At 33.2% G+C, this 14,527-nt stretch overlaps 1 protein-coding gene across 25 annotated transcripts in view; it reads right to left on the bottom strand.

The window, feature by feature from the left end:
- The window catches only part of LOC105256736 (basement membrane-specific heparan sulfate proteoglycan core protein), a 142,454-nt gene that overhangs the window by 23,361 nt on the left and 104,566 nt on the right, over positions 1–14,527 (bottom strand). For 8 of the 25 annotated variants that reach the window (XM_020029226.2, XM_020029228.2, XM_020029229.2 and 5 more), the window contains 12 exons: positions 14,322–14,438; positions 11,993–12,151; positions 10,421–10,570; positions 9,497–9,607; positions 8,053–8,175; positions 4,976–5,083; positions 4,534–4,680; positions 2,139–2,249; positions 1,783–1,923; positions 1,237–1,512; positions 483–545; positions 195–209 (listed from right to left, as the gene is read on the bottom strand). In XM_020029226.2, coding sequence (XP_019884785.1) covers positions 195–209; positions 483–545; positions 1,237–1,512; positions 1,783–1,923; positions 2,139–2,249; positions 4,534–4,680; positions 4,976–5,083; positions 8,053–8,175; positions 9,497–9,607; positions 10,421–10,570; positions 11,993–12,151; positions 14,322–14,438 — 1,521 coding nt within the window. The remainder of the gene's footprint in view (positions 1–194; positions 210–482; positions 546–1,236; positions 1,513–1,782; positions 1,924–2,138; positions 2,250–4,533; positions 4,681–4,975; positions 5,084–8,052; positions 8,176–9,496; positions 9,608–10,420; positions 10,571–11,992; positions 12,152–14,321; positions 14,439–14,527) is intronic. The other 17 variants (XM_020029230.2, XM_020029233.2, XM_025411897.1 and 14 more) reach the window with 12 other exon arrangements.

Below are 14,527 nucleotides of genomic sequence, written 5' to 3'. Positions count from 1 at the left end.
ACAAATAAAATCAATAAGCTAGAAAATACATAGGTTTTATGTGAACACTTATATGTACACCGTAATCCAAGTACGCATCGTATTACCAATTTCGCACATTTTATGATTCATGAATATTATTTTTTAGCCCACAGCATTATATATATATATGATTTTTATTTGCAGCTTATATCATATCTTTTGTAAAATCTTACCTTGCTTCGCCGGATCTGGCCAAGGCAAGAGAAAATAACAAACATATTTATTAATTTCTTTTCAAATACGACGATAATTATTGGCAACGCGACATTTATTTTTTATTATTCTCTTTTATTATTCTATTAATTTTGCAAAATATTAAAAATTTGTTCGATTATTTTGAAATAATTGAAAATTTTACAGAATAATAATTATTATATAAGAGTTGAAAATTGAACAAATGCATACGCAATATTTAATTAAACGCTCTATGTATGTTTACAAGCAAGAAGAATAGTACTTACTTTCTTTAATCACTTGTTCACTGGGATATGTTTTCAGTCTAAGATCAGATGTTCCATCAGTATCTGCATAAACAAAATCAATAACTTAATAGTAACGTATGAGTACTTAAGAATAAAATATGCAATCGTAAAATAATCCGTGATTAATAATTAATAACTCTACATACAAAACATCTAAACTAATTGCGTTATATTTCAACTTTGTTAATTTGACATTTTTATCCAACACCTTCTACATTTTTCGTCCTAGAAAATGTAGTCTTGGTTTAATTTAATAATTATTTTTTTTTAATAATTAAATAATTAAATATAATACAGTAAAATAATATAATAAAAAAATATATTATTACAAAATATTGGATTATAAAGCCTTAAAACTAACAAAATAATGTTTTTAGTATTTATCTTTTATTACTTTTATCATAAAATGAATACTTGTTATTATCATATTAAAAATGTTTGTTATCGAATAAAAGTGAAACTACAATTTAATTGTAATTTAAGTGACACATAACAGATTTATTTGTTCGTATTTTCTTTACTGCAAATACGATGATAGCTTTTAGTATAGTATAGTATTTATATATAACACATTACAATATTATGTTACAGCAAATATTACGTTACAGTGTCACAAATATTTACAAGATATTATTGATTAGCTGATGGCGTGTTATCAGTCGACCATATAATCCCCTTTTGCGAAGATGGGTTTTCGCATTGGAAAACTAACTACCGGGGAAAGCTAACTCACAATTATCATAACTGCAGTCCATTTCATCGGACATATCTCTAGGACAGTCGAGCCTTTTGTCGCACCGCTGATGCAGCGGAATGCAATGACCATCATTGCACGTCCATTCAGACGTGCGGCATATACTGTGATTTCTTTGCATCGCCCTATAGTGACAGCCCAACTCGTCGCTATCGTCGTACGGACAATCAATTCGACGATCGCAATGTTGATGTCGAGGTATACAATCACCGCTCTTGCACTGCCATTCCTCATGCGAGCATACCGCTCTACGATCTTTAGTTTTGTCGTTAAATATGTATCATTATTCTGCGTCTTTGCAAGGTTATATAGAACACGATGATTGTAGTTGCGGATAGATTCGGAAAGAATCGCTCCAATTGATCAGTAATTAATTTTTAAATATAAATTCACGTGCGAGAATTCGCAATAATATTCGCGGATCTATCGATATTATCTACTGTTTGTTACGCGATATAAGGTTTATAAATATGCTGCGCCTATTTAATTTAGCAGATCGATAAATTTAGTGTATTATTAACTTACCGCAGTTATGCTCGTCGGATCCATCTCTACATTCTGGAATTCCGTTACAAATGGAAGACTGTGGAACGCATCTTCTGTCCGAAATACACATAAATTGACCCGCTACGCATTGACCTGGCTCTGGTTTTTCTGATGATTGCTCTATATGATATAAATAAATAAAAAATAAAGACATAAGACAAGCGGAGAATTGCATATGGAATATCAAGTTCTACCGTGCACGCGTCTCGAACTCCACATTTATAAATTATTTCAAAGTTAGGTTGAACATTATACAGATCTACATCCAGTTTAGCGCAGGACTGCTTATTTTCTCATTACATTGATTAATTACATGTTATGGATTACATCCTCACCGCATTCTTCCGGCTCGTCGGAACCATCAGCACACTCGATGTATCCGTTGCATCTCTGATTGGCGGGGATGCAATCTCCGTTAGCGCACTGGAACTGATCCCGTGAGCATCCTAAAATAAGAGGCTTATATTGTACATCGACGAAACAACCACAAGCCGTTTATCCGTGAAAAAAAAGAAAACAATATAGATGAGACACAAATACATGTAAAATGTCAACCATGGAGCCATCATATGTCCGTCATTACAATCTAAACAATGATATCTAACGTCGAAATATAATAAATACGATGGAGATAATGATTACCTAGAAAAGATTGTTAACTGTAGAATCTAGAACAGAGATGTTTAATATAATGTATTTATATCTAAAGCACATTTGTCTAAAATATTAAACAATTCTGGTCTAAAATCTAGATAATAAATTAAAAATCAATTCACACAGTATAGATTCATAAATTAAAAAACAACTTTATGCGTTTCCGCTTTTCTATAATATATCCTCGTTTACTGTGTGTCCTGATTATCAATCTACAAACATTTATATATAATTCGTCATTCAATATAACGTGGAGTCAAGAGGAAAGACATTTATGATTCTTTAATCCACTGCATTCTTATAGACGCTATTAATAAAATGACATTGTTAAATATTAATTTTCCAAAGTAACTTTTCATCCAAGATAATATAAACTTTCTTGCACAGGAAGGTTCTACAGATGAAAATGTACTTTCCTCATACTATGCATGCCATAATAGGATTTATATCAAACTCTCTACCTACGAGAAAAAGAAACGATCTAAATTTTACGCCAGGCAGAGATGCACTATTGTTTATAAGGATGCGCCGGATATAAGACTGCGATGTTTGATTGTAAATTTTATAAATATAATCAAATCTCTACTCCAACAACCTACACATCTTCTATTCAGCTGCTAACACAGATTTAGCAGAAAAGAATATAGATTCAAGAAAATCTGGTGCTTTCAAAGGAATTTCAGAATATATTCAGAATATCTCGCGGATAAAGGAGCAAACTTTAATATACTCGAAAAGATGAGATAAAATTCCTAAAAAGAATATCACAGAGAAATACCATGGAAGACTATTCAATGTTTAATCGATATATAAAACTTTGGACATGCTCGTTAAAGATTGAACTCTTTGACACAATAATGTGATAAAAAATGCTGAAAAATATAATAAATAACATCTCAATAATCTTAAAATAAGAAATTATCCATGTAAAATATTTTCACATTATTTAGACAATAATAATTAATAAGAATCCATAATTCTCCGCGCGAATAATTATTCAAATTTCGAGATATCGACGTATTGCGTACAAACATAATAATTTTTTTCCTATAACGACAAAATTTATCAATGAAACATTGAGATGAAAAATCGTATGAGACTTTGAAGCAGAATCTATCACCAGATTTTCAAAATCTTCAAATAATCTAACCGAAGCAGTATTGTTCGTCGGTAAAGTCGCGGCAATCGTAGAAATGGTCGCAGTGGTGAGTTTCGGGGATGCAAGTGCCGTCGGCGCAAACAAAATCATCCGGAGCACAACTCCTCGGCGTGCTCAAATTTGTCGGCGGCACATCAGCATTTGCATTTGTGTCTGGGCTGTAAGTCTCGTTATCCGGATTCGCACCGGCTACCACCCCCATCTCCGGATGCCCCCCCGAGTAGGCTCTATCCGAGGCATCTACACCTAGAAGTAACTCAATCTGAGCTGCCGTGTTCACGCGAACATGTCATCGATGATTCCCGCGCGATTGCAACGATATACGCCGAGCTCGATAATCTTGAAAAAGGCTTCGCCTCTGTGGAGACAACGTACGCATAATCAGGACTTAAAACGAGTTTGAATATAAAGAGAATCTTGACATACAAAGCTCGAAGCTGTCTTGTATATCTCCTTTGATCATAGACGAAGTATCAAATCCGTTTTAGAAATATGGTTTATTTATACTGACGATTTGGAAAGCAAGTCTAGTGGCTATGCTTACGCGCGAAGCTTAGTGATGTAAGAATAACTTGTCCGTTGCATGAAGTATAGTCGAGGAGAGCTTAAATTTCAAACTTCGTCCAAGAAAATTCATTCAACACTATAAACGTGGTAGTGACGTAAGGGCAAGCTGAGAAATAAGGTTGCGTTCTCGAACCGTACGTACATCGTCTTGAGTCTTGACTATGAATATGTCTTGAGGACTAAGTCATATCGATAAACCTGAATTAACCAACAAGAGTGAGTGTATTCCTTCTATCCATCCTCTGAATACTTTAATATCACTTTTAGCCTAAATTAACACAGGTTTTTAAAATGAAAAAGATAGCGGAAAGGGGTGTAGCAATTCCGAGTGATTTTAAAGATTGACTTACCTTGACGGCAGTTAATCTCATCCTCATCATGTGGACAATCCGCGTGGCCGTCACATACCGCTGAACGAGGTATGCAGAAACCATCGTTGCAAGAAAAGCTGTCGGGATAACATTCTTGGCCAGAGCCGCCTGTTTCTTCTCTTTCCGCTATAAGAACACAACACGTCGTTTTATCAAAATTATTTCTATTTATTTCTCGAATAAAAATTCGCAAATTGAATGAAAAGAGTTCTATAAATATCTCGTTAAAAATGAGAAATCTCATTTAATTGTTCGAGTTGTAGAATGCATCTGTATTTTATAGAAATTGGGAAATATTCTGTATGACAGAAAGAGAATATAGGATTTCTTGCGTAATATTGTTTGAATGGATAATTAAATATCGCAAGTAAATTGATTAAAGCAATATGGAGAAAATATATTTATCTAAAGATATTCTTACGGCAATTTTTTTCGTCACTAGCATCATGGCAGTCGACATTTTGGTCGCAGAAGAAGTTCTTATTGATACAAACGCCGTTGTCACAGGGTAGTTGACCGTCGGGGCAGTCTGTAAAAATCAATCAACTTTGTTGAATTGCAAATAATGGAAGAGACACGAACGATCCCTTGTATACGTTCAAACGATATAAAGCGGCAATGTGCACGTTTGTCTAGTAACAATTGTTTTCTATAAGTGACTAACATTCTTGGCGTTTCTAGTCAGGTCGTCGAGTGAGGTCATGAAGAATACCCTCGTATGAGTCAGCCGGAAAAAAATTGTGAACGGCAATCGATGTGTTACGCGCGATCCGTCACCCTAGCACGAAGAAATTAGACGCGCGAGACTGACCAAGTGACTTCGATAATTATCGATCGATAAGGAGTCCCGCGAGAGGTGCTTCTTCCTGCGATGAGGGCGATAAAAGTGCGCTGATGCGGCATGTCAAATAAGTATTGTGCACATTGCCGTATACCGTACACCTCGAGAAACATGGAGACGAAGCGCGCGATGCCGCGTGCTGCACGCACTCACCTTAATTGATTAAATAGACTACACCGAGAGAAAAAGAGAAAATTTCTCAGAGTCGTGCGTGCCTTCACGTTTTAATTTATAATTTTCTTTCTTTTCAAGGCTACACATCACACTGGATTATAATCTGAGAAACTGTCGTATAAATGTCGCTTCTTTTATTAAATTAATTTTGTTTTAACTACCGTTCGCGTATACGCGAGCATTGCTCTCTTTTTTTTTTTATTAAATAGGTTAAACTTAGTTTCTCAAACGCGGAGAGGACCATCGTGCGAAACGTGACATTTACAAAAGTTCGCGTTACGTCAGTCGCGAGTGTATGTAACAACAGAGCGCGGTTTATGCACGCGTCAACGCGCGGCGTGGAAAATTGCAGAGACGTAAATAACCGGAGGTAAAAGGGCATTAGAGAGAGAAACGTATATATACATATATACATATACAATTATAGATATGTATATATACGAATAGATGCACAATTCAATGATTAGGCAACCTGTGCTGAAAATAGAGGGATAATAAGGTAATAAATAGGCATACAGATAGACAAGTAAAAAGACAGAGAGAAGTGAAGAATAGATAGAATTAATTCGATTCCCATCCATAATCGATGCAAAATGCATGTCAAGAAATTCGACCGCATAATCAAGATATGTATCATATGCGCAGTATGATTATTGAGTAATCAATATTCAAGATCAAGGCACAAACAGCTATAAGAGTCAAAGGACACAATAAAATATAAAAATATAGTATATAAAGTTAAAAATAAAAAGTGTAAGAAATGAAACTGAATTAATTATTTCTTAATTATTAATTTATCATATCCTATCTTATTGTTATATTTTATTGTGTCTGAACGCTAAAATGTGAAAAGATACGTATACGATGCTAAAAAATAGAGAGAGAAATTGTTTATCACACATGTGAAAGAAGATGAATTAAAAAGAATGAGTGGAAATTTATTGTGTTAATTTTAATACATGCCGCTTTAAATGTATATCGCTATATCTAGATTAGTACACGTCAGAGAAAATCAAAAGCAATTTTTAAGTTTGACGATTGGCTATTGAGTGTTTCGCAGGAACGAAGTCTTCCTTCGATTGATTTCAATTCATTCATCTTTCACGAAGTCGTTATCCGACTACAATAAGTGGTGTCACGACACGTCGGTGCTCGAGTCAGTCAACGTCCGGCTAAAACGTGCCCGGTATACGGCGAAATGAGATTAACAGCTTCTGTGTACGTGTATACGCGCCTATATTAGTTACACAGACTCTTAATTGATGACTTGAACACCGACGAGAATGCGCAAGAAGTCATTCGAGAGGTGGCCTCATCATTGTCACCCACTATGAACAGTTAGTTTTGCGTATAACGAGCACACTTTATAAATGCCCTTCACGATCGATATCTCGCATAGATCATTCAGAGAAGTCGCTCGTGAACGCGATCTTATTTGAAAAATCGACCGAGTGCATGATCAAATCTTGAACGAGCTTTATACGCTGCATTTTTCGCTGCATCTTGCCATTTTGCGAAAATGTGCAAGGCAAAACGATGCAAAAGATGAAGCATATAAACTTCTCTCTACAGATTTTATATTCTTTATTTTGTAATTTTATCTTGTAATAATGTACATAGGGGCAGAGAAGCCAATCTTGATGAAAGAAAGTTAATGAAGTATCGATGAAGAAAATTGAAAGTAAAGATGTAAGATAAAAATAAAATTAAATTTCAGAGACAAGAGAGAGATAAATAAAAAAATAATTGTGATAGTCGTAGCACTTAGTCCTGTATTCAATTCAAGTTTCGGAAAATGCAAACATATAACTCTTTCATAATGAACGATAAAGTAACGCAAGATTCATGAGCAAATAAATTAGCAAATAGTTACATTCATTTACTGTTAAGTCGCTAAGAATAAGTATCATATGCCCATAACAAGAATGCCATATATTGTAACCCACGATGAAAATGCTAATAGAGAATAATTTGAGAGATAATAAGGGGAAGAAAGTAGTGTTACGTTAAAGATTAAAAATAAAATAAATGGCGCACGGAGAAAAATTATCTTACTCTTTTTAATTAATAAATACCTAATTTTAATTATAATTACAAGATTGTGCGTGCAATCATTATCAAAATCCATGAAACATATTAACGATAAACTTTCTTCGTGCGATCTCATTTTTTATTGCTAATAAATAATACGCTAAGAAAGACACAGACCTAAGTTATAAAAAAATCTAAGTTTCCGAAGGAATTGAACAGAGGATGTAAAAGAAATTATAATTCTAAAATATCAATAACTTGCTCTAATTTTTTCTTGCTCAATGCAATACTATTGCAAAATATCGCTACACTATTCAGATGGCGTCTATAAAAATATATATAAAGCAGCACCTGATCGGAACTACTGTGAAGTCGATTTCGTTCTAATATAAGAGTGTTCGGCTTAGGTCTATATCATCCTCGGCACAAGTAAAATAAAGCCAAATTATAACCATTATGAGGGCAATTGATTTCGTCGGAGCCGTCCAAGCAATGCGATCGACCATCGCAACGTCTCTTATTGTCGAGGCACAATCCATCGTTGCATCGAAACCATCCAGCCGGACATTCGGTTACTACAATAATTACCAAGTTCCATGTCGAGTATTGTCGTGCATGCTACCCATAAGAGGAAGGGAGAGAGGAAAAAATGGCCTTACCACGTTGTCTCGCAAGATAATTCGTTCAAGATAATGAAATAATGTGTAAAAGGAAAGTGTTCGTGCCGCACCATGCATGATAATAATTTGTTATTAACACTGGAATAATCGCCATAATATATGAAGAATGTGTATGGTATGTGAAGATGTAAGCCTGTCATTCTTTTCTTGGAAAATGTTTTGTATATAAATTTAAATATAACTTTGCCAAATTTTCTTTAATTGATTACTTTTTAAAAGTTTCATGCAATAATCAATTTTCAAATAAAGCAAATAATAAGTAATAAATATTTAAAATTTATATAATTATTTAAATATTAAATACATAAATGTAACAATGAATGCTCGTGTGGATGATATAAGTACGAATTTTTTTTTTAAATACTGCTTATCGTTCTTGTTAAAAATATACTATTGCACTCTATTAAACTAATCATTCTGGTTTAATAATTTTTTAAGAAAGTATACAGTAGAATTCTTATAAATCCATCGTGACATTCATTCTTCTTGCATTGCTTAATTAATGTTATCGATCTATTTACAGGAGTTTGATCATGCGCGAAAATTTTTCTATCAATTATATTTTCAAAGATGCAAGATACGTGTGCAACTTATAACACGGACAAAATGCTACATGCGGTATGGCGCTGATCATGCATTACATGCAAGTGTGATTTTTTTTTATTCGCAAGAAATGCGACATCAATTGGACAGACTGATATAGACAATATTAAATCTCCTTTCAGGATTTAAGAATTTTTACAACGCTTAATCATATTAAAATACATATTTGGTTTATAAAGAAGATTAAATATAGAAATTAGAATATAAAAGTAATGATGTATTGTTATTATTGATTGTTATTGATGTTATATGAATAAATAATTAATTTATACAAAAATAGAAAAATAAAACAATTATTAATTCATCATTAATTCATTAAATTAATTAAAATTAATACAAGAATATATTTAGATAATAATTTAAGTAAATGGAATTTCTAGACATGCTGCATTAATAATGCATTATATCCGATAATATAAATAATTATTCTAATCGAAATACACAGTCAGATTCGAGAATTTAATTATGCATAAATAAGGCTCGTGTAATGTTTCTGTTTAAGAAATCTATAAAATTTTCATTGAATGAAATTGAATATAACTAGAGTTGAAGCCAAGCGCCGAAGAAGGCCATTTTTTATGATAATTGCGGGCAAAAGCTATCATATAATTACCACATTGATCCTCATCGGATCCGTCGCTGCACTGCATTATCCCATCGCATCTCTGATTTTCTGGCAAGCATTCACCGCTGGCGCACTTCCATTCGGCAGGTGTACATAGCCCTTTACGACATAAACACGTCGAAAGCTCCCGCAGAAAGCGTTAGGGATCAGGAAATAGTGGGGACTTATCAATGGTATCATTATAATCACTTGTCATATTTCTTATTAAGATTGATCAAAAATTCAATAGACAAAAAATAAGTTTAAGTACAATAAAAAATTTTAAAAAAAATTATATGAAGTATATAAATCTTTGATGTGTAAAATTTAAAAACTTATTAATTAATTTTAACATAATGGCACCATTGAATATTCGAGAAAATGTTATAATATGAATAATAAATTTTTAAATTGAATTGTCGATGACGAACATTCTCAATAAATAAGTATGAAGTAAATATGTATGAAGATCTTGTTATCTTGATCTTGTTATCTCTGATGTTGATTGTTGTCTTATATTTTTTAATAAGAAACTTCGATATTATTATGTAAGAAACAATAAAATTTGTTTCAAGTTTTTATACATTAGTTTAATAATTCTAAAAATAACGAATAAATTAGTGAAATAGAAGATTATTTTTAAAGATTATATCTTTGATCAGAAAACAATGATATGTATTCAACTTGTTTAAATTTATTTATCAATAAAATAATATTATTCACAAAATTGCCATATATTTAAAACAATTTGATATATATGCAATAAGGAAATGATAATGTATAGATTTATCAGATCAGAGATAGAGAGCGATAGAGAAAAAAACATTTGTCATCGTTATTATAAGTATATGGAGAAAGAAAACGTTTGTCATCGTTAGAATGTATAAGTATATGAAGAAAAGAAAAGAAAGATGTGGGAGATAAAGCCCTTACCACAGCCCCGCTCGTCGCTGCCATCGAGGCAATCAAAGATATTGTCGCATTTACGCCGTAGAAGAACGCAACCGCCATCATCGCAACGCATTTCCGTTTTTGGATCGCACTCCCTCCTAGATATCGGTGTCCAGCGTGCATCGAACGAGTCTGAGCGCATATACAAGCACATTCAAGGGAAATGATAGAAGGAAGGGAGCATCATCCAGAGATGAAGTTTAAGGGTATAAAGATAAGATATAAGGCGAGCGCTCATTTTCCTTCATATAAATGCAACTGTAATGCAGCTGAGAATGCAACAAGAACTAAGAAAGAAAAGGACACCAAACTTGCAAGCAAAATTGCACAAATGTGGCAAAGTGTTGCAAAAAAAATGCCAAGTAAAGAAAATATCCTTGTCGGATTCTCAAAATTTTCCATCCTTACTTTCTTATTATCTTTCCGACAATTAATAGATGAAAAAAATCAATCATCGTCTTTAAGATTAATAAAAAGTTCGTAAAGAGAAAAATTTGGAGGCACGATTAAAGACATTTTCGTTAAACACTATCATTGCATCTGAGCGTACAAGTTCATGCGCAATGCAGCTACTTATATATCAATGTATATATATATATATATATATATATATATATATATATTATATACATCGATATATAAGTATATGTATATATATATCGTAGGTTGCCTTATAGTCGCGATGATTTGCGGCGCAAACGGGCGAGAACATACCATCGACGACCGCCGTGAATCTTCCGTACACGAGGATTCGCGGGGTAATGCGTTTCCGGTGTGTCTCTCGATCCCTTCGCACTCGGGGTTGTACGATAAAAGTGGAGCCGTCGTCGAGAACTCGGTTCGCCGAATAAAAAAGGAAGAGATACTTTTCCATCTTCAATAAGTTGTCTCGATAAAGTTTAGTGCCCGCGTTTCATACGCGTATAAATTTCTCTAGCCCGATACGGTGACAAATATTACAATGTCCGTTGGTTCTCTTTGGAGAAGCGACAAGACGGAGAATCGCTTTCTCGACCACGGTCGGAAAACGATTGATCGTGAGAAATGTACAATGAAATGCAACCATCGTCTAGTATGTATCCGCGCGAGCAGGTAGATCCACTTGTCCCCACGTAAATAAGAGTTTTTTAAGAGGATTTGGCCGAAACCAAACCACGTTATGAATGTTGAACAAAGGGAAAAAATTTTTTTATAATACCGGCACGATAGTATTTCTTAAATCTTTTCTATAGAAATATACAAGTAGCTGAAACATGAATTGCACTTAAAAGAAATGTCAAGTGTTTAATAAAATTACGAATAGAAAATTATTAGTGATTCATTTTTTAAAATATAGATACGATTCGAAGCGATTTTAACTGTGATTATGATATATAATAGTATACGATACAAAAGAATCAATAACCGAAGAAGTTCAATCATTTATGAAAATATAGAGATTGAACGCATCAAAGCAGTTAATTCAGCCGTATTCTGCATTAGCGGAACAATCTAGACGAGAATGTTGCGTGAACATATGAATGAAGCAACGGACACACTGAAAAAGGAGCGTACTGATGGTAGGCGTAGTGGTGTGTGTAGTGTCGTTAGCGGATGGAGCGCAGTCCTCGTCGCTGCGATCTGGACAATCCGGATGGCCATCGCATCTGTAGACATCCTCGATGCACTTGTTCCCAGTGGCGCATTTGAACTGGTTAGGCGTGCATTCCCGCTCTGTATTTTGTTTTGTTCAGCGAACATATGCGCAAAGAACACAGACATTTTTACACATATAGTGATTCTGGTGCATATATATATGTATATGTATATATATATATATATATATATATATATATACATACATACACACATACATATATATAGTATATAAAAGCTGAAAGCTACTTTTAAACTTTTCAGAGCAAAACGCTTCCGGCACGAAAATGACGTGCGGATTTTTATTTCGAGACATTTTTTTAATTAATAGCTTTTGCTGGTATTATCACATCACGAAAGCGAAAAGCTACTTCTGGGGACAACGAGAATATCAGTTGGTAATTACGGTTGGTATGGATTGAGGCAGCATTGGAAGCATTGGAAATTATTTTTTTCGGCTCATATTTACAAAACATGAGTCTTCTATTGAGCTGGATAAAATGCTCGTGAAAAATAGTTCGCTATATCGGTTAATGCGGATTACGATGTCGCGTGCACGCGACGCGGAAAATGTGTCGTGACGATAAGTATAGCTTTCCTCCATAGGGATCGACTATACTTTTGTGGGAGGATACACGATTATTAGCTCCCCATAAATGTGTATAATAATACGCCATTATGAGGTCGTTTGTCAGCCGATTCTGGTATTTAGAATCAAACGTCGCGGAAAGAATTATTGTTTCCATGCATATTTGATGCGTATTAAAATAATATTTGCGCGTTTTCATAATGAAATATGATATAAAGAGCCGCTCGAAGTAACAAATCATTCACAAATATATTATATTGCACTGTTAAAATATATTTAGCTATTATGTTTAATATATTGTAATGATTAAATTATATTGTAATAATAATAATTATATTATCGTAAATTAATTAAAGGAAAAAATTACATTCATTGTACATATTACAACTTTATGCTCTTTGTAGTTTTTTATATCTTGTACAAGAGGGAAGTTTGAAGGATTAGGAATGAGTTAGGATAATAGTAAAATTACATAATTATTTACATAATTATATATATATATATATATATATATATATATATAACAGAGAAATGTACGTGCTGATTTTAAACGCAGAGATATCCGCAGTTTATATTTACAATCATTTATACTTCCAAAAGATAATAATTTTATTATTTGAACAATTTTAACAATTAATATTCTCTTATAATGGGCAAAATTAAATATCTTAATTGATAAATGTTCTACGTGTAAAAATTGACTCATTAAAGCGGCTTTATTATTCGAAGTTTTGAATTTAATATCTGCGATTAAAATCGTCAATCCTGATTACATTAATGTTGGATCCGGATTTCAAATAAGCTTTCTATAATTAATGTCTAACCAATGCGAAATAAGTCTTTTATTGGATCCAACGAGGTGGAATGATTAAGCGATTGATTCAGTGGCAAGCATTGTATATATCGAGTGCAAGCAAAGCAGAAATTCAAAAGCAAAAAAATTGTGTACAAAAAGAGAGAAAGAATAAAATGAATCACAACTTTCACACTCTTACATTCGAATTATATAATTCGCTAATTTGTGAATAAATCGGGACAATATAATCAATATAACTACACGAATATCAATATATAAAATTAATAAATATGTTGTTCATTCATTAATCATCAACAAAATTAAAAAATTATTCAAAAATCGGCATTGATATAAAATCTTTAGAATTAAATAATTCAATATATAATGCTGCACATACATATATATAGAGTATTTTATTGAATAATTTATTAAATAATTATATTGCCAATATATACAAGTCGAACACTAGTGCACGAATAAATAATTCGCACCAATTATTTGAAACCAATTTTTATGCGTTTGTCGTTAAAGGTCTACGCGTCACTTGTTATTGTTCAAATGGTATAACAATACTGATAAAATGCTAAAAAAATACTGTATTTCACTCCAAAAATTTTTTTTAAAGCTCAAGTTGTGTAAACGTCAAAATAACATCGGTTGACATCACGCCAGGAAGTCATTCATACACACACGCAGAATACGTTCTCTCTTCTTTTTTTTTCTCTCATTTCTTTATTTTCTCTTTTTTAATCTCTCTCTCTCTCTCTCTCTCTCTCTCTCTCTCTCTCTCTCTCTCTCTCTCTTTCTCTCTATCTATCTCTCTTTGATATCAGACAGCATGAAAGGTATGCATGATTATATACCGCAATAAAGCTCGTCTTCTGCCCTAGGGCAGTCATCGAATCCGTCGCAGGCCGAACTCTTCGGTATGCAAGAGCCATCTCCACAGGTGAAGTCCGTAAGAGGGCACGGGGCCAAACCTACAGGATGTCACCAGCAAAAACAAGACCCTCTTCATCAACGCTCGCATCATTTTGTCATTCACAGTCGCCGTAATTAATTTATTTTA

The sequence above is a fragment of the Camponotus floridanus genome, unplaced genomic scaffold (assembly GCF_003227725.1).
Source record: "Camponotus floridanus strain SB8 unplaced genomic scaffold, Cflo_v7.5 scaffold45, whole genome shotgun sequence".
Lineage (NCBI taxonomy): Eukaryota > Metazoa > Arthropoda > Insecta > Hymenoptera > Formicidae > Camponotus > Camponotus floridanus.
Note: the sequence above shows the minus strand (reverse complement) of the source record. Positions and strands in the feature narration are given on the sequence as shown.